This window comes from Dunckerocampus dactyliophorus, chromosome 2 (assembly GCF_027744805.1).
Source record: "Dunckerocampus dactyliophorus isolate RoL2022-P2 chromosome 2, RoL_Ddac_1.1, whole genome shotgun sequence".
NCBI classification, from domain to species: domain Eukaryota; kingdom Metazoa; phylum Chordata; class Actinopteri; order Syngnathiformes; family Syngnathidae; genus Dunckerocampus; species Dunckerocampus dactyliophorus.
The window spans coordinates 40,968,534-40,990,215 of NC_072820.1; the positions used below are offsets into that span (position 1 = coordinate 40,968,534).

General features: G+C 42.3%; 1 protein-coding gene across 3 annotated transcripts in view; it reads left to right on the top strand.

Annotated features, from left to right (window-relative positions):
• snx29 (sorting nexin 29) overlaps positions 1-21,682 on the top strand; it is a 202,801-nt gene that overhangs the window by 174,812 nt on the left and 6,307 nt on the right. For 2 of the 3 annotated variants that reach the window (XM_054755500.1, XM_054755509.1), the window contains exon 21: positions 11,718-11,857. The exons of the other annotated variant lie outside the window; for it this stretch is intronic. In XM_054755500.1, the coding sequence (XP_054611475.1) occupies positions 11,718-11,857 (140 nt within the window). The remainder of the gene's footprint in view (positions 1-11,717; positions 11,858-21,682) is intronic. 3 annotated transcript variants of the gene reach the window in all.

Consider the following 21,682-nt stretch of genomic DNA (forward strand, 5'->3'; position numbering starts at 1 on the left):
GTACTGTATGTAAACCACAGGTCTATAAACCACAGGTATCTACGTTGTAACATGGGATATTTACACAGAAAGCACACTATAAACCTTGCAATCTTACCAATCTTACCTGCACTTGTTGTTCCCACCTCGTTAGCTCTGATGAGTGAGACTTTTCTCTCATTGGCGTTGAACTGCAATCTGCAAGCAGTTCAAACAGAAGCTGTGTAGTAATTCTACACTTGATCAAACTTACCTAAGATTTGAAGATCGCTGCATAAGACTTCAAAGCATGGTATTAGCGCCCACTTGACTACATGTGAAAGCATGTGAAAAAGGTAGTGTCTCACAGTCCAGAATTTACTGTAAAGCTGTCTGGTTTTGCTTTATTTTTGCGCTTTTCGTTTTCCTCAACTTTTTTGTACAAGTGCGGTAAGGCAGTGTCGGCACTGTGGTGTCATGATGGCAGAACACAGCTTTCATATATTCTAAAAGACGGCTAAACCCCACAATCCATGACGGAGATGGGCTGGTTGTTTGAAGCAATACATTCAACTACCTTTTCAGTGATCCGCTCTGCCTTTTCGCTTTTTTGGATAACTGTCTTTCATCCGAAAGTCCAGAGTTTTTGTCGTGTTGGCATAGCAGCCTTTTCAGCTGTGGCCTTGCTAAACGCTTCGCACTTTGTTTTTAGATGACTGATTAAATATGTGGTATTGAATGCAACTATGCTCGTACCATCCCTTGAAATAGTCATTTTGCAGACAATTTTAAGTGGCTGTACGACTAATTTCATTTACAAAGCGGAAGTTGCTTCCACACGGCTGACGTGACTTTGTTGGCTTTGAGACTGCTGCAAAAACGGAGCATTTTTCGACAGCTGCCGTAAAAATTGCATAGGCTCATCCTCGATCTCCCATCAAAAAAAAAAAAGGAAAAGATCCTTCTGATCCCGGACAGCGTGTGACCAAGATGACTCTTGAACCATCAATGATACATCAGTGCCCCCTAAAAAGTCTCTTTCAAGCTTGCTGCCTCATTTGTGCATCTTTATTACTATTATTGATTTAATGGCTTGGGGTGTAACTGTACGCTGTAATCACGGTTCGGTTCATTTTCAGTACTGGAAGTGAACAAAATGCAAAACATAAAACCGATTAGCTTTTGTGTGAACAGTTTTAATGATTTTTAAAACAAAATATAAGGTAATTCCAGTAAATACAATTCTCAGAAAATAAAAATAAGAAAGCATGCAGACATTTTGAATATATAGGAGGCCACTTGACATGACAGGAGTTGGGATCACTCCTGTCACTGTGGGTGCTTCGAGCAGCCCACCATTCTTTGCGGCATGCTAAAGTGATGTCCAGAGTTAACGTAGTTGTTGTTTATTGCTCCCCATAGTTGTAGTAGTTGCCCTGTGTGTGTTTACTTGCCTGTTGCTTGTTTTGCTGTCATTTGTGTTCGCACCGTGATTGTGACAAGTTCTTTGCTAGTTCAGTCTAAGTTATTAGTTGCCTGGGATTCCAGATCGCCAGTGTATAAAGTGGTGTGAAAAAGTGTTTTCCCTTCATGATTTCTTTTTTTTTTTTGCATGTTTGTCACTCTGACATGTTTCAGGTCATCAAACTAATTGGTCAATGACAATACAACTGAACACAAAATGAAGTTTTCTGTCGCCCAAAATTACCCCAAGAGAGCAGCGACAACTCATCCAAGAGGTCACAAAAGACCCCACAACAACATCCAAAGAACTGCAGGCCTCACTTGCCTCAGTTAAGGTCAGTGTACATGACTCTACCATAAGACAGACACTGGGCAAAAACGGCCTGCATGGTAGAGTTCCAAGACGAAAACCACTGCTGAACAAAAAACATTAAGGCTTGTCTCAATTTTGCCAGAAAACATCTTGATGATCCCCAAGACCTTTGGGAAAGTACTCTGTAGTCTGACGAGAACGCGTGTGTCCCATTACATCTTACGTAAAACTAGTGCCGTATTTTGGAAAAAGAACATCATAAAGTAAAATATGGTGGTGGTAGTGTGATGGTACGGGCCTGTTTTGCTGCTTCAGGACGTGGAAGACTTGCTGTGATAAATGGAACCAGGAATTTTGCTGTCTACCAAAAAATCGGCCATCTGTTCGTGACCTCAAGCTGAAACCCACTTGGATTCTGCAGCAGGACAATGATCCAAAACACACCAGCAAGTCCACCTCTGAATGGCTGAAGAACAACAAAATGAAGACTTTGGAGTGGCCTAGTCAAAGTCCTGACCTGAATCCTATTGAGATGCTGTGGCATGACCTTAAAAAGGTGGTTCATGCTGGAAAACCCTCCATTGTGGCTGAATTGCAACAATTGTGCAAAGGTAAGTAAGACAAAATTCCCCCACAGCGCTGTAAGAGACTCATTGCAAGTTACCCCAAACGCTTGATCGCAGGTGTTGCTGCCAAGGGTGGCTCGACTAGTTGTTAGGTTTAAGGGACAATCAGTATTTCACACGGGGCCATGTAGGTTTGGATTTTCTGTGTTCACTTGTCTTGTCATTGATTAATATTCAAATTAATTTGATGATCTAAAACAGTGACAGACATCTAAAACAATGACAAATCAGGAAGGTGGCAAGCACTTTCATACCACTGTATAATATATGGTCATGTTGTTGTTTGGACCACAAAAATGTTGTCTGAATAAACAGCACCTCTGCTGTTGCAGACAAGTAGTGCACTCATGGCCATGCCTCAGTTGCTTTAATGAAGAATCAATAATTAATTCCTCAGAGTCAAGTGTTATGCCCACCCCTAATTGCCTTCTTCATAGATTTAAAACAATATCAATGATACTACATTTGGGAGGATGTTTATGCCTCATCTCATTTACAGAAAGCATGTGGACGTGATCAGTCAACTGCTGATGATTCAATAGTGAAATCTTCACAGAAAGGCTTGTTTCTGATGTGATGTGAGGCAAAGCATTGATTACAATTACTAATTCTTTCTGACAGAATAATGGAGTTGATTTCTTAGTCTTTCAATAAAAGTCACCAACTGGAGTAAGATTGTGTTAGCTTGTGATCATGTGAATTCAAGTACCATTATGTAAGAGACCCTAAAAATGATACACACTTTCACAACCATCATTTGCCCCCAGCAGTCGCCTTCTTTGTGCATCCAAATGGCTGCCCTTATTAATTAATCACAAACTACAAAGTGAATTATTAACCAGTCCTAGTATGTTGTGTTCATATATGATGTAATATTCATGTTTCACGCAACTTTTTTTCAAATTATGACAAGTAGGCATTGTGAAGGTCGTGTGTATATGAGCATTCTTGAATTGCTTCTGATGTTTTATGCATGGGGCAGACCCGGGCTTTGGAGAGTGTTTACATCCAGCGTGAAGAGAACAGCCTGCTCAGCCCTGCTGCCCACTCTCATTCATTGTAGGATCCAAACCTCCGATCACGTTGATATTCCTGTTTGAAGAGGTAACCGGGGGGAGCATCTCGTCATCTCGTTCATTGTACAAGGAGGCGTGTCACCATCACATGACATCTTGTAGAGCAAATACAGCATTTGTTATTTATCATAGGCTCAAAAAATTGAGACTTGATGGAAGTTTGTTGATTTTCTGCCCTATACTTTTTCCTTTCGAAAATGCCTTGTTGCCGGGCAACATTTAGTTCTTCAGTCGCACTATCAGCAGTGTTTTTCTCCCCTCTGCCAGAGCTGAATGGTGTAAAGCTGCCAGAAAATCCACTGAGCATATGTGACTTCTCTACCAGTGACAGCTCCCCTCTCCTGCTTATCTGTTTTCTCTCTGAAGTGACATCTAGCAGGCTGTGTTTGTGTGTGCTTGTACATGTGTGACTGTGCTCTATGGCCTGCTACATGGCCATTTCAAGACCTATCTTGGAACATGGACTCCTGATAAGGGTTTTTATAAACTCACTGGACCCTTTGTCAGGTACATTTCCCGTGAGATGCAGCTGGTTGTCCATAAAAGTGTTTCATTATCATCAATCACTGCACTACAGCAAAAATAACCAATAACTAAAACACCCCAGTCAAGTCGACCTGGGGGTGTCAGGAGATGTCGTGTCACGAACAATGGTGAACAAAGTGAGACCTCTTGTCAGTCATACAGTCGCTTTGTCTCTGGGGGGAATCGGGGCCGCTAGCATACACACACAGCAAAAGAGTGGAGCTTCGTGACAAGCAATGCAAGGTAATGGTAACATAAATTATGAGCGGAAAAAGATGCTTGCAAAGACAAAAGACAACAAAAAGGACTTGCCTACCTCAAACATACTGTATACAGTCAACCCAGTTTTCCCTTCTGGGGGAGGAAAAAAAAATCAGACTTCTTCCTGACAGTCAACACTCACTGTGACATTTGGTCAGCGAGGTAAATACAAACGGAACAGCACAAGACGGTGTGCGTTCATAGAAAGTCATCGCAAAAGAAATGCTGCTCTTTAATACAGTTGAAAAGCCAGCATTTCCAGAAATGCCGCAAACGTTTGACAGACAGTATGAATTGCCTGTGCCCATTCCACATTCCAGAGTAAAGGATGACATATTAAAGGAAATACCACGTTATTATACTATAATAATTTATTATTATTAGATATTATCATGGCAGTGAATTATGTGGTCTCAAAAATTTTGACTATTGCTGACCCATCAATTTGTGGGACAATAAATATTTCAAAGTGCACCAGCATTGTTTTATGACCGCTAAATAAAGGTTTGTTTGTCCAGTCACATTTTTCATTGTACTTTGCTTAAAATTAATGTTAAAGGCTCATCTCGTTCTCAAGGACCAAATCTTGTGCGTTGTGTCATCTCGTGAGTTGGGTGTCTCGTGACACTCCTATCGGCAGACCATCTTACGTTGACCAACTCATCAATCTCTGCTCCTTAAATGTGCCTGCTTAAGCAAGCGCTGACATACATGGTCGAACGCTTGTTTTTGTAATCATACAATTTTAACTCCAAAGGGGTAATTTCTATAAAAAATTGGTTTGTTATGTTGACATGTTTTGTAGTATTATTAACGTCATCATTATCGCTCGCGGGTTTTTGCAAAAGCAGATTTGATAAATAAGATGACATGTCGACAGGAAAGGAACTGACACTTGCCTTCAAAGCATCGGCATTGGGCCAAAGGTGCTTTCTTCTTCGTGGCACTTTTCAGCCGGTCTTGCATGCCCTTTCCGCAACTAACAAAATGCATGAACGGAAAAAATAAACTGCCTGAGTTTGAAAAAAATATATTTTATTGCCCTTTCTCCTTATGCTTCTACCAAAGGCACAAGGAAATGTGCAAGCGACAGATATTTTTGGTTATGTCATCAACGTGAGTGAGCCAATCACAATGGCGATTTAAACAGGTTCCATTGTATACATGTAATAAGGCTGCATTGAGAATGTCATGAATGCTTGGCATAAAGGGTGTCTTCCCTCATACATCTGTTGACTTAATGTGTGTGACCGGTGTTGGAGGCGTTGCTGACAGAATTATGCCCTAAGATGTTTTTAAGCTCAACTCTCCATCTTTCATACGTGCTGGCACATAATAATGATGGACTGATTTAGGCTCTGTCATATGAGGATGGGAGGAACCGAGGGATGAGCAATGTTTACATACTTGTGCTGTGATGTAAGCAGACAGGTGGAGACTGGAAAGCCCGACCTGCTTCAGTCCGCCACATTGATTTGTGCCCTGCCTTCTCTTCTACCAAGAAGCAGCACCTGGTTTCTTCTGCTCTCCTTCTCCGCTGGAGGAAGAATGTGTCACATTGTCCATTAGGGTTATTACTGCTGTGACATCCATGAAAGCAGTCAGGGTGTTCCATCATGTGTTGATATGGCATGAAACCCAGCCTGACATGCACAGCCTAATCTGACACATCAGATTTACACCACTCCTCGCCTCCCTCTTCTCCCCAGCAGTATGTACTCTTGACTTGGGGTGACAGTGAACCTCTTGTCTACTTCTGTTGCAAGGTCTGTCTGGCCAGTGTAATAAATGCAGATCTACTTCCTCTTGGGTTTACAGTTGCAAATTAGGGCTGTACGGTACAGTGAATAAGATGGTGAACCCCCAATTTCTCCTGATATTGTCTAGACTGGAAGTCATATATTTCCTACACAAAGTGAAAAGTGAAGTCAAAAGCTATTTTGTTGGCATCTGGCATCCTCCTTCCTTTTTGTTATTAGCTACTTCTAGACTGCCTGTAAAAGTCACAATTTTTTACATCTTCTGTCTTGGTCGATATTCTTTATAGTTTGCACTGGTAGGATAAAGCCCTGCCTATTAGGCCTTTGGAGGTAGCATCACAGCGATAACAGAAGCTGGGCGCTGCCTATGTGTAAGGATATGCGGCAAAGTTGTGACGGGGGTGTGGAATTTGTCACTTGACGCACTGGTGCTGATGTAACACATTTAATTGTCTCATTACGGGGTGTAACGTTGCTGCATGAAAGCATGCACAGTTGCCTGCAGTATTCTACTTTGCTGGGTTCTGTTTAAGCCAATGGCGAGTGACATTTTTTTTTTAAGAACAAGCAATGGTTTGTTCTGAGCTTGTTTTTTTCCCATGAGGAAGTGGATATCACGTTCATGGGGTGCATGTCTTGTTGTCGATACACTAATTATGTCTTGAAAACACTGTGTGGTTGTTTAATGAACATAGTGTGTCAAGCCTGGTGATGGTGATACTATGACAGGGGTCTCCTATCTCGCCAGCTGATTTTGAGTAGCTCACAAAGGGTCAAAGAATATTTGCTTCAACCCTTGGTAGTTTTTTTTTTTTTTAACTGTTCAATGCAGACACCTTTATATAATGACACATGAGCACAAAATAGCAACAAGACGATGGCCACACTGTTTTGAGTGGAGATCTGCTTGGTAAATAAAGTCGTGTACAATTTTTAAACCTTGACAGTCATAAATAAAACCACAAATAGTTGACACCTTTTATTGAGTGATTAAAGGTGGGGAACCCTGCAATCTGGACACTAAATTTATTCTCTTAAGTTAAGCAGAACAGATTTATTATTATTTTATTCTGTTCATTTTGTTATCTTGAACAAAAAAAATTATTATTGGATATTATTTATATTGGCATTTATTTTGCATGTATTTGTGTTACTTACTACTTGAATTCAGGCTTGTGTCAAATTGTACAAAAATCCTTTCCAAAGATAATTTTGGTCACCCTGGCTAATAGCACTCGTCATGAATAAACTAAAAAATGTCAATCCATGTGATGGGTATTCGTATTGGCCGATCTCACTCTTGGATGATCGGAATCTGTGGCAGATTATCTCGCTGCTCGGAGCATCCCTACTAAGTAACAGATGTGGAATAGGTAGACCAAGGAAAACATAAGCAGGTAATGACAGAAACTTTGTGAGAGCTGTCAAGAAACTGTTAGTGACAGCAGCAACAAACGGCAGGGGGCAGGAGTGAAGGTATCACTACTGTTCATAGAAGACCTAATGAACAAAAGTACAATGGCTACACCAAGTGATGCAAGACACGTTTGCTACTTAGTACACCAGTGGTTTATTTCTTCAACTATTTCCAATTGGTTCTACTGGCTATAACCAATGTTTGTGCAATGGTTCTGACTGATGTTCCATCTTCTCTCAAATGCACAATTGCCTGTTTTTCACCCATTGACAGCTCTCTGGTTTTCATGTTTTCTCCTCTTAAAAGCCGTCTGCACAGGCAAAACCTATCCTACCTAATGTGAAACTGAGCGTAGACATTTGGTGCTATTTACTGATTGAATAAGCAATGCAATAGGACACACCTGGACAACAAAGCACACCTGTTTGTCACATGTTGTAATACTTTTGCTCACATGAAAAACGGGGTGGTTTCAAACAAAAGGTGCTATCTTCAACGTTGTGCATCTTATCCAGATGAAACGCCTAGAAATAGAAATGTTGCTCTTTAAATATGCTACGCTGTCAAATACATATACATGTATATACAAAATCAGCTGGGTGTTAATATATATAATTATAGTATAGTATATTTAGTATGTATAATATACTTCTTATAATGACATGCGGGCCGCACGGTGGTCTAGTGGTTAGCATGTTGGCCACACAGTCAGTCTGGAGATTGGGAAGACCTGGGTTCAATTCTTCCTTGGGCATTTCTGTGTGGAGTTTGCATGTTCTCACCGTGCACGCGTGGGTTTTCTCCGGGTACTAAAACAAGCAGGTTAGGTTAACTTGCGACTCTAAATGTGAGTGTGAATGGTTGTTTGTCTATATGTGCCCTGCGATTGGCTGGACGATTGGCTGGCGACCAGTCCAGGGTGTACCCCGCCTGTCGCCCGAAGTCAGCTGGGATAGGCTCCAGCATGCCCCCGTGACCCTAAAGAGGAGAAGCGGTATAGAAAATGGATGGATGGATGGATGGATAATGACATGCCTTTTTCATGTAACAGTATGGTACTTTCCAGTATGGTCCTATTCCTCATTTGTAATGTTTTATAATAGAGGTTGTCTTAAATTCTATTTTTAGGATTTGCCGCAGGCCAATACAAAAATGCAAAAAGTGGCTCCTAGCCCAGACTGGTCACCTCTACTCTAAACCAGACTTCATCGCAACGCTTTGTCCATAAATACCTGAAAGTATAATGAAGTCTCATGGTTCTTTTGCTTTTCCATTTATTCATGTTAGACAGCGTTAGCGTCACAAATGGTTCTTTGAAGAGTGTCTTTTGAGGCGACTCAATGACGTGTCCTTGGGATTTGGAATTTAGATCAAAAGAAAAGCAGTAGTTTAAATTCAGGAAAATGTTGGCTCCTCACAAGGGATGTTTGTCCCAGTAAAACAGAGCTTTGCCCAGGCTTTGTTCTGATCCTTGCTGGACTACAATTAGCCATGCTTTCATGGGCCATGTGGCTCCATGCCTCTGCCTCCAGTGGTTCTTTCCACTAAGAAAGTCTGGGTGAACAAATGTCTGGGCTTGTTTCCTTCAACACCAACAAGCAAATGGCAAAATAACCATAAATGATTTATTGATTGTTTTTATTGAATTTAGGTCAGCATTGCGGGCATGTGGACTTTTATGTTGTACAGGGAAGCTGAAGCTCAAAACACGTAACTTCACTTAAATGTGTTAAGGAAAAATTTAGATAAAACGAATAGATCGTGGGTACTGCGCTCCCCCTTAGAGATAAGGTGAGAAGCACGGTCATCTGGGAGAAACTCGGAGTAGAACCGCTGCTCCTCCGCATTGAGAGGAACCAGATGAGGTGGCTCGGGAATCTGATGAGGATGCCTCCTGGACGCCTCCCTGGGGAGGTGTTCAGGGCACATCCGACCGGTAGGAGGCCTTTGGGAAGACCCAGGACACGTTGGCGAGCCTATGGCTGTGTCTTAATCCAGTGTCTGCAGCCTGCATGTACGCGAAGGCTGCTCCAAATGCGGCCAACAAATTTGTCCTCCTCCTCCTCCACTGAATGGAAGTCTGCATTCAGACCCTCCTTCGTGGCCCATGCACACTCCAGTCCAGCCCTTAAAAAATGTCAACATTACAGTGCAAGGCGGGGCGAGGCGTAAGTATTGATTTATTAATAAGTGTTGATTTGTTTGTAAGTAGTGATTTATTTAAGTAGTTTGATGTGCGCAGCCTTTGGATGTAAAGTCTTAAATCTTCCTACAACGTGAAACGGTTGACTTTCATCTTACTACCGTGATGATGTTAAAAGGTAGCACTAAATATTACGTACGTAATGGAACAAGATGAAATGATTGTGTTTGCGTACGTCACGTACATTTTTTACTGGGAAATTGTGTGTTAACTTTTATAAATGTTTGTACTTGTGTTAATGCGATCTTGGTTACATTTCTCTTGCTTCTGTCTTAGAGCCGTCTTGGAGGAAATGCATGGGCTCACAAACACATCTTGTTTGTCCGTTCACTGTATGTGCTTGTGAGCCCATTGACTGTATTTAGTATTTGATTTACTGTATTTAGACAGAAATGAAAATACAATAACTATTATTAGACACGTATTTCAGATATTATATGAGTATGCCTTGTGTTGCTGTATATGTTCCATCAGCAAAGGTGTCTTGTGTCTGTCACTGGGGCATGTGGACTGGTGCACCTTTACTTACTGTCCTCTACATCATCCATTAAGTGGGTGTGCAAGGATCTCCACTGCCATGTCACTCACCCTTTTCAAAGAAAATACTCTTTCTCAATTATGTAAACAAGACGTCCACCATAAACTTGATAAAGAACACAAATAGAATAGGATAGCGTTAAACTACTAAAGACGATCATGATCAGGATGGAGCTGCAGAACAGCCAGACACGTGGTACCACCATGGAACATCGCTGATGCCATCCAAATCTTCTAGATACATACTTTATTCATCTCCCAAGAAAAATTCTCCTCCTTTTGGCTTCCTGCACATCATTATTTCACCTGCCCTCCAGCTTGATACTGTGCGGGATGCTACATTGTTTTATTACATCATACAAGTCATATATGTGATAAAATAATACATATAAATACTATGCAAGTGTAGTTGAGGTATTCAAATGATCCTTAAATGCTCATATCTATATAGAAACACATTTCAAAATGAATGTTGTTGTTGCATATTGTAGTACAAATGAACAAAGTAGCCAAAAATATAACAAATACAGTAACTAGCTATTAATATTACTATTGTTTAATATATCAGATTTATCTCTGAGCTGGAGATAAATCTGCCGATGGAGAACCTCTTTTCTCTCCTATAAAACCTCCATCCATCCTCTATGCTGCTTAATCTCACTAGGGTCGAGGGTATGCTGGAGCCTATCCCAGCTGACTTCGGTCGAGAGGCGGGGTACACCCTGGACTAGTAGCCAGCCAATCATAGGCTACATGTAGACAAACAACCATTCACACTCACATTCATACCTATGGACAATTTAGTCGCCAATTAACCAAACATGCATGTTTTTGGAATGTGGGAGGAAACCAGAGTACCCGGAGAAAACCCACACACGCACGGGGAGAACATACAAACTCCACACAGAAATGCCCAATGGATATTTGAACCCAGATCTTCCCGATCTCCTGACTGTGTGGTCAACATGCTAACCACTAGGCCACCGTGCGGCCCTTTCTGTAAAACCTACATTTAAAAAAACTAAATACATTTTCTTCTATAATGTCACATTTAGTTTTTTTCCCGTTTTCACTTTAGCCCTCCTTTTGCGATCCCTGATGAGACTCCACGCAGTCATGACGTCAGGGTCAACATGAGAACACGTGGCACAACCAGGAAGCGTTAGGAAGGCTAGACCGCTGGTCATTGCTGGACGGGGAGCTTTCAAAAGTCTGGCCTTTGTCGACCGGGTAGGCTACAGGCCTTGTCGGCTGCAGACCCTCAAATTGGACAGAGCCTATGTCTCTAACCGGGGAGGAGATGGATGAAGTAGCCAGGGAGAGGCCTGCTTGGGCTGCCCCTGTGACACGACCTCGGATAAGCGGAAGAAGATGGATGGATGATCATCTTTAATTTCATCGTCTTTTGGAAGTTCAAGATACTCTTTTTTTCTATGTTTGCCCTTTGAATTGTCTTCTTCTTTCGTATTAGCAAGCAATGCCTTTCACATTAAACTACGCCTCATGACAATCTGGTAAAGCTCGCTTGTTATTAAATTTTAAAGTCAACTGCTGCTGTCCTTTTTGTATCTTTACAGGATGCCAAGTTTGTGGAGGAGAGGAGGAAACAGCTGCAGGGTTACCTTCGTATGGTCATGAATAAACTCATCCAAACGTTGCCAGAGTTCACGGCCTGCCCCACCAAGGAGACCCTGCTGTCTCTGCTGCCTTTCTGTCTGTAAGTGGACACACACGTGGTTTGTAGCTCAGCTTTGATTGGTGGAGGAACCGTGAACGTGGTAGAGAGGCAAGAGAAAATCAAACGCTGTGATGTTTTAGCACGATTTAAACCAACAAAGAGCCATTCAGCATATTAGTTTATTTTTCCTGGTCGTGTTATGCATTTATGGTAGGTCACTGCTTGTTGCTAGGCAGAATTCAAAGGGCACCATTATTAAAAAGTGTTTTGGCTCGTTTGGGGTGTCTGCATATTTTCAAACAGTTAAAAAAAAAAAAAAAAGCAAATACATTTTAATAAATGATTTGTCGGGCAAAACACAGCCATCGCAGCTTCCATGATCTACATGATTATAAGTTACAAAGCAGGATGTTAAAAATAACTTGACGTCGCTGTTAAAAAAACACTTTGTCATCGTCACACAAGCCACAAATCAAGTGTGTCTATGATGCCTCAGTGACCCACCTACCTACCAGCAGCATCTCAAAATGACATGTTCCAGCCATTTCCTGTCAGCTTTCACAACATTTTGCACTTACCGCAATCAGTCAGCAGGAATGACCTGCCATGCCGTCTGACTGGATTGTCAACTTTTCCTCTGCGGACATCACAGCATACAGCCAATGACAGTCATGCAGACAGACGTCTCATTCAGCAGCCTTTTTGTTTGTTTAAACAAGAATTTAGTAGGATTTTGTACACAAAATGTTATGCGGTGTTTGTCTTATTTGCACAAACAGTGTGTATTTGTGTAATACATAATAATATTGGCATCACAGTAAAAGAATAATACAGTAAGTCCAGTGGCGGGCAGTGCATTTGGCACCTGGGAATTTTTCACCGTGAGGCCAGTATTGATTAAGAAAAAGAATAATAATAATCTACATTGCCATACGTTGGTTGCCATTTACCCTAGATTCAAAGCACAATGCCCTGTGCCAAGTTACTTAAAAAAAGACTCGTACATTATACATAAGTGGCCAGTGTGGAAGTTCCTTATTGGCTGAACTTGTAGGTGAACAATGCCAGCTTACTGCTGTTGTAACTATATCAGGGCTGTCCAGGGAAGTCTCTTTGATACTATTTTTTTAAGTTTTTATTACTTACAAGTCTCAACATTTTAGCTTATTCTAGTTACTTTATGCCTTTTTGCTCTGTTTGTCCTCTTTTGCTGGGTTTTTTGTTATTTTATATCTGTAATGAGCAACTGTCCACAGATGGCGCCTGTGCCACACTTTGGACACCACTGGTTTGTTTTATCAGGAAGGTAAGGGTTTTGCTAGGCGAGGGAGGAGTGTGTCCACGTTCTGTCTTATCTCTGTAGCTGTTAAGAATTGAAGTTGTAAATGTAGGTCAGTGCTTCTGGTAGTGTTTAGGCCAGCAGAGAAGGCTTTGCTGGCCCAGACTGCACACTACTGGTTAAGTCTTGACACAAATGGTGACCTGACATTTATTTTGTAGAGCTCTGCTGCCTCCTGGTGTCGGTTATGAAGTGCTGGACAATATCAGTACGTCAGATATCAGTAAGCTAGCCAATAGCGAGTATCTCTAATTGTAACGGCAATGTTTGACTAAAATTAACTTCCATACAAAAGTAAAAACAAGTTAAGCAGTGTTAATAGCGAGACGTAAAAACACAATGCTCACTTTAACTAAGATGATGAAGGTGATTTGCGTCACAGGTGGCCCTTGTGCATTAACATTCTTTTTTGTCATGTAAAAGTTAAGTGAAGTAAAAAAAAGTTAACCACAGTAAAAGGTTTTGGTCACTCATCCCCTTCACCTTCTGTTTTCTCTGCAAAGCGCTTGTCTTCTTGAAGGTGTGTTTGGGCTTTATGTTTATGTTGGAAAAAGGCCATGTGACACAGTTTGACAGGGTGGAATCATGCTTTGCCTCAGAATATCACAGCACATGTTGGAATCCATGTTAACCTCAGTGAACCACAGCTGATGCAGCCACAGGCCATGACACTACCACCACCATACTTGACTGTAGGCAAAAAGCAATTACCTTGGTACTTACAGTATGTGGCCAGCTGTTTAGACAATAATGTCTGTGTTGTCCTTTTCAATGGATAGTAACTCTCTACTGCTATTGAAACTGTACACCGATTACTCTAAAGAATATCCGAGTTGAATTTATAATGTATTATATCTTGAGAAAACATACTGTCAAAAAAATGGTTGCTGAATTTTGAGGCGTGTGTTAACTTTAGCTCAGATGTGTTGTCTAGAAGATTTTAGTTCTGGCCATCAAAGTTGCTCGGCAAATAAACAATTTAGGCCTGTAAGACGTTAATTCAAATCAATATTCAATGCTAAATACGCTTAAATGAAAATGAGATGTAGCTATTAAACAAAATGCCTTACATGGTGGAATAGAACTGGACCCAGAGGCCCTTAAAATAATCACAATCACAGAAGTCTCATTATTTTGTCCCAATGAGAGGCTCAGTAATCATAGCTCCTTCATATCTCCAAGCTGAAAGAGAAGTCTTTCTTCAGTGATGCAAACAGAGCCTGCCTGAAACTACTTATAAGACATGCCGTTTCTGCCACATTGCACTATTTTTGTGTAAGTTGCTGCATGTGTTTGTGGTTGCCAATAACTGATGACTGGAAGAATTAAGTGCAGGCGATGCTGCCATTTAATCCCTCTAAGGGGTCAGCGCTGATGGCGACTTATGACCTAAAAACAAGTTGGAACAATGAAGTTAAAAGGTGATGCAATGTCGAAAGGGCAGCAGAAAGACCGCAGAGTAACATTTTGAATATTATGAGTGTCAACTAGCATTTTGCAAAGAAATATGCCTGTATTGACTTATTTATTGTCATAACTCAATACTAACTTTCTGTCAAGATCACATGTTTTTTTTATTTTTGTATATTTTATTCAGTCGAAATAGTGATTTCTGTCTGTGGCGGGACATGCAAGTAAATAGTGTGCATCTAAAATTTTTAAGTTTTTCTTCAGTGAGCCCTGGAGGCAAAATTTTAAGTAGTTTCTCTTACTTCAAGGATCTGTTAATCACTTGTGTAAATAAAGTTAAACTTTCACAGACAAACCATATTAGTGAGCAAAATCAGATTGCAAACAAAAAAGACATCAGGTTTTGTCGTCAGCTGTCTTTCCAGCTCATACCAGACTACATACCAAATTTGATCTATTTGTGACACAAAAGTTGTGTACCTTACATTTCTTGTAGATGTATTGTTTTTCAAACACATATGGTGATGGACTACGGCATTGACCCAAATATAAGACCTTAAATATAAGACAACCCCTCTTTTTTCTAGTTTATTTTATATAAGACAAACATTTCAAGTACATTTTTTTGTATCACATTTTCAATATCAGTGACAAAAAACAGCTGGTAGACAATGATCAAAAAGGATGTTGTTTAGCTGCTCGACAGCTTGATATTTCTTCAGCATGAGAGGAGGAGATGCTCTTGACTGGCTTGGGGACTTGACTGGTTTGAATCTACATAACATAAATGATCGCTCTTTCGTGGTTGACTACTGCCTGTTATTAGTCAAAAAATATTGAAAGACAAGTCATATGTAGTATTCTGGTCACCAGGCGTCAGTAATGTTGATGAGACATGACATTAGATTACATTACCTTAACAGTGCACACAGTCAGCCATGGCATGTTCGACATTATAGAGTGAAAAAAAGTTCTTCCATTCCGTGTGGAAGTGGTACGATATTAGCTTCTTTGTTTGTCCTTCTTCCCCACTCTGTTAAGTTTAGAATAAATCAATTGGAGGCTAACTAATTAGCTTGTATGAGCGACAGCTGTCTCTTACGTCCTTGCAGTGATCCCTTAGCGTGCCAATGCAGTGCAAACAAAGAATAATAGCAGTGTAAAAGTGACTATCGGTTGTTATTTAATGTCTACAGGGCGATAACAATGGTAAAAACTAGGAGTGCAACGATACACAAGATTCACAGTTAGGTTCGGTTAGGTTCAATACGTTTGTGTTGCGGTTCGATTTTTTTTTTTTTAAACAAAAAATAAATGAATTACTAATTAATTATTCACATTTTTCAAATTTTTCAACATTTTCAGCATAGTATGAATGTGGGGAGGCGGAGCTCAGTGGCTCCGACTAACCAGATGTGTTCAAACTTTTTCCACTGAGGGCCGCATATGGAAGGATGTGGGGGCCATTTTGATACTTCTTATTTTGTAAAAATGCTAAAAAAAAAAAAGACACTTGATATGGATTTAAAGGAAAACTGCCCTTTTTTTGGAATTTTGCCCATCCACAATCCTTACGTGTAACATGACCACACGTCTTTGTCTTTTCTCCGTGTTCTAAAGACAGAAAAACAACTAGTTGCCATGTCTGGGCTAGCAATGCACGTAACGGGACACACCTATTTTGACTACAAAGCCATAAAAACACCCTCCAAAAAAAGTCAACAATGTTGTATTTACATAACTGAGCTGTATATAAACCAAGCTACAGCAACATTGTTACTGTAGCAGCTAACACAAACAATTTTTCTGCCGGAGTGATGCAGCTCCTCACGCCACTATTGAGACGTAACAGCCCACCGCAAAACAATGGGCACCAATCTGTACTGACTAGGAAACAAGAACAAGCATATGAACAACTACGAATAGACAACCAAAATATCTGTAAAGTATTAGCCCACATTTTGTTTATACAAGGCAAGATGGACAGTGTTGTGATTATCATGTGCTCCATGTATCACAATCAATATCATGGTGACTTACTCAATGGACAGTTGTCCATCTGGTCCAGCTGCTCTGGGGCGTTTTTTCCAGTTTATTTTTGGAAGGGTCTGGTCATTTTTTCTGCTCTAGTTAATGACTTCTCGACCCATGGGAGTTTACCGTGTAACGCTGCTTCAAATGTGCAATGAGTTTGGTCGTATAAACCTCTCCGGTTCTGTGCCACCACAGGAAACATGACAAGTGTTGCACTAAGTTGCAATGTTTATTTTTTTGACCAACGAAAAATACACACTCCTACTTTATGTGGGCTCTATCCAGCCTCTGCTGGATAAAAAAAGTGCTGGGGCAGAATCTGGAAGTGGCAGCTTTGACAGATTTTAGATGCAGCCCGATATACTGTAATTTGATAATTGATATTGGCCCGGGACTCCCGTAGCGAAAAATACTGTCTTATATTTGGGTCAGTACGTTAATATGACGTGTCCTGTAAGTAAGTCCTGTAAGTAGTTATATGTGTCACATATATATGTCACATATGGATATATATGGATCAGTGATAGATTAAAAATGGTATTCCTGGCTCTTTTTAGTTAATCTGAAGAAGAGTTTAAAGGGATGATGACCAGATAAAAATATGGGAAGCAGTCTGCGATGAAAGCTGAAGAAGACAGAGAAAGAAGGCTGAGGGCATTTAGATGAAAAACTGAAACTGAAGAGAGAAAGTTCAGCACCTCAGACGTCCTGCTGTGCGAGTCATTGCTGCAAGGCCTCGTTGACCAAGAAACTTAATGACTCATCTGTGACCAGTGTTTATAGTAGTAGTTATTAGTGCTGTCATTGTGACACAAAAGTAATGTATGAAAGATTATTTAAAATTTTATTATTGATTATTTAACAGTTTAAATTTTGAGTTAGCTATAATTAGTTTAGCTGGTTAGAAAGATTTGAAAACTTACCTTTCTTAGATGAAAGTATGGTGAAGTCATGGTCAGTTAAATTTGTACTGGAAGTTTGTCTTAACACAAATCAAAATAAGTATACATTACATTTCCATCACTCCTTCCTGAGCTACCACCTTCTTGTGGTGAAGGTGTTTGCGTGTCCCAATGATCCTAGGAGGTAAGTTGACAGGCGCTTTTATGCCTCTGGTAGGGTCACCCATGACAAACAGGTCCTAGGGGAGGGAACAGACATAGAGAGACATAGGAATAGACCCCAATGAAGAGACACAACTTTGGACCAAGATTTCCCTCGCTTGGACGTTGATCACCGGGCCCCCCTCTGGAGCCAGGTCTGGTGGCCGGGCCTACACTCATGGAGTCCGGCCGAGCGCAGGCCGAAGCGGTAACATGGCTCCCCCGTCCCATCAGCTCACCGCTCGTGGGAGGGGCCGAAGGGGTCGGGTGCAGATTGAGCTGGGTGGTGGCCAAAGGCGGGGGCCTGGCGGTTGCCCATCCTCGGTCGCAGAAGCAAGCTCTTAGCACGTGGAATGTCACCTCTCTGGTGGGGAAGGAACCTGGGCTGGTGTGTGAAGTGGAGAAGTTCCGGCTAGATATAGTCGGACTCACCTCAACACACAGTAAGGGCTCTGGAACCAGTCCTCTTGAGAGTGGTTGTTCTTTATTCCACTCTGACGTTGCCAGCAGTGAGAGGCGACGGGTAGGGGTGGCAATTCTTGTTGCCCCCTGGCTCAGGGCCTGTACGTTGGAGTTTAACCCAGTGAACGAGAGGGTAGTTTCCTTTAGTCTTCAGGTGGGCGGACGGGTCGTGACTGTTGTTTGTGCTTATGTGCCAAACAGCAGTTCAGAATACCTGCCCTTTTTGGAGTCCTTTGGAGTGCTGGAGAGTGCTCCCTCAGGCGATTCCCTTGTTTCTTCTGGGGGACTTCAGCGCTCACATTGGCAGCGACAGTGAGACCTGGAGAGGTGTGATTGGAGGAGCGGCCCCCCTGATCTGAACCCAAGCGGTGTCCATAACAACAGATTGTCCATAACAAACACGATGTTCAAGCATAAGGGTGTTCATATTGCACCTGGCACCAGGACACCCTGGGCCACAGTTTGATGATAGACTTTGTGGTTGCGTCATCGGACTTGCGGCCACATGTTTTGGACACTCGGGTGAAGACGGGCGGAGCTGTCAACCGATCACCACCTGGTGGTGAGTTGGCCCAGATGGTGGGGGAGGATGCCGGTCAGACCTGGCAGGCCCAAACGTATTGTGAGAGTCTGCTGGGAATGTCTGGCAGAGTCTCCTGTTAGAAGGAGTTTCAACTCTGACCTCCGGGAGACCTTCGACCTTGTTCTGAGGTAGGCGGCGGACATTGAGTCCGAGTTAGCCATGTTCCGTGCCTCCATTGTCGAGGGGGCTGATTGGAGCTGTGGCCGTAAGGTGGTTGGTACCAGTCGTGGCGGTAATCCCATAATCCGTTGGTGGACACCAGTGGTGAGGGATGCCGTCAAGCTGAAGGAGTCCTATCGGGCCTTTTTGGCCGTGGGGCAGGCCAAGCGGTCTGCGGCTCTGGCGATGGCTGAGGCAAAAACTCAGACATGGGTGGAGTTGGGAGAAACCATGGAGAACAACTTCCGGGCGGCTTCAAAGAGATTCTGGACCACGATCCGCCGTCTCAGGAGGAGGAAGCAGTGCATGGTCAACACCGTGTATGGTGGGGATGGTGTGCTGCTGTTGTTGACCGGTGGAAGGCATGCTTCGAAGATCTCCTCAATCCCACTGATGACATGTCTTCCAATGAGGAAGCAGTGTCTGGGGACTCTGCCGTGGGTTCTCCTATCTCTGGGGCTGAGGTTGCGAAGGTGGTTAAAAACACTCCTCGGTGGCAGGGCCTCGGGGGTGGATGAGATCCGCCCCGGGCTCCTTAAGGCCCTGGATGCTTTGGGCGTGTCTTGGTTGACACGACTCTGCAGCATCGCATGGACATCAGGGGCGGCTCCTCTGGATTGGCAGACCGGGGTGGTGGTCCCCCTTTTTAAGAATGGGGACTGGAGGGTGTGTTCCAACTATTGTGGGATCACACATCTCAGCCTTCTCAGTAAGGTTTATTCAGGGGTTCTGGAGAGGAGCAGGATTCAGTATTAATAAATTTAATATTTTCATAATTAAAGAAAACCTGTTTGTGATCTTCTAAATGCATTATTAAAGCCATGTAGACATGAAATAACACCCCTATAATCACTGGTGTCCCTCAACGCCTTGGCTGCGCCTAGAAATTCTGTCCATGAAAATTCTGAACAGAATTGGTGACAAAGGGCAGCCTTGGCGGAGGCTCACTGGAAACAGGCTTGACGTACTGCTGGCAATGCGAGCCAGGCTCATGCTCCGGTTGTATAGGGACCGAATGGCACATACTCGTGTGCCACCAATTCCGTACACTTGGACCACACCACTGCAGGACATCCCGAGGGACATGGTTGAATGCCTTTTCCAAGTCCACAAAGCACATGTAGACCGCTTGGGCAAACTCTCACGTACCTTCCAGCACCCTTGCAAGGGTGGAGAGTTGGTTCGGTGTTCCACGACCGGGACGAAAACACATTGCACCTCTTGTAGCCGACGTTCGACTCACGGTCGTACGTTTTCTCCTGTTCTCCAGCACCCTGGAATAGACTTTTCCAGGGAGGCTGGGGAGCGTGATCCCCCTATAGTTGGAACACACCCTCCGGCCACCCTTCTTGAAAAGGGGGACCACCATCCCAGTCTGTCAATCCAGAGGTACTGTTCCTGAATTCCATTGGGTGTTGAAGAGACGTGTCAGCCAAGACAGTCCCTCAACATCCAGAGCCTTGAGGAAAACAGGGAGAAACTCATCCACCCCCGGAGCTTGGCCACTGGGGAGCATTTTGACTACCCCAGATACCTCAGCTACGGTGATGGAACTGTCCGTGTCCTCAGACTCTGCTTCCTCGATGGAAGGTATGTCAGTGGATTTGAGAAGGGACTTAAAGTATTCCTTGGACAGTTTGACTATATCCTCAGTCGAGGTCAGCAGGCTTCTGTCCCCACTGTAAACAGTGTGGACCGGGCACTGCTTCCTCTTTCTGAGGCGTTTGATGGTTTGCCAGAACCTCTTCGAAACCAAAGACATAATAATAGAAAATAAGACTGACACATTTGCGTAGACAACGTACTTTATGGCTATTGTCTCATAAGTGTAACGTTACTCACACCAAGAGACCAGTGGAGAATACTACTCTACTGCAACTTTTTAAGGAGAGACTTACGATGCACTTAAGTCGCTTTATTAACAAGCTGAGAGCACATGCAGTGAACACTGACACAGAAACTGCTGTCAGCCACTCTGAAAATGCTTAATTTAGGCCATAAAAATCTACAGTTTGCTTAAATATGCATTTTTTTTTTTACTAATAATAGGCCATATTCAACCACAAAACAGTAATCATGTATTCATTTTTGAAAAACCATGATAGAGTGAGAGTGGGATGTTTAAACCGCAATATAGCGAGGAGCGAAATAAAATTTAAAAAATTTTTTTTAAATCTGCCGGCCATAGGAATTCAAACATTTCGACCTAAATACATGTAGCTGTTTCACAGAAATGAACTTAAACTCTAAAATTCAAGTAACAAATACTTGAATTGTTTTTGCACCCAAATAATGAACACCGGTTCACTTATTTTTACACTTGCAACCAAACGGCCTGTGGTTTGACTAATTGATGATGATCCTTTTTCCATCAATAGGAAGGTACGTTCATGTTTCATTGCCTTTTTACTTTTGCTTTCAAAGCGGGTGTCTTCCTGCACTGGAAGTGCATACAAATGAGAAATAAATGTATTATTGTTATTATTTTTGATCATAAGCCTGGTTTTACTTTACAGTTGTATGCCATTTAAAGACTTTTATGGGTTTGAAGTCTGCACCGTCGACACAACTTGAAACGCAGCATTTGTGTGACGGCATCATAATGCTGCGCCACCTATCACGCTGCACCGGAATTTTCCCATTGATACGAGGTTGTGGACTCCGAGAGTTCAAGTCTATTCTGAGTCTTATTTCTCTGCTTGTAAATTCTGTGTTTTTCCTGACTTGTCTGGAATAGTAACCTCTCCTTGGATTTGCTTCCACTTAGTATGCCG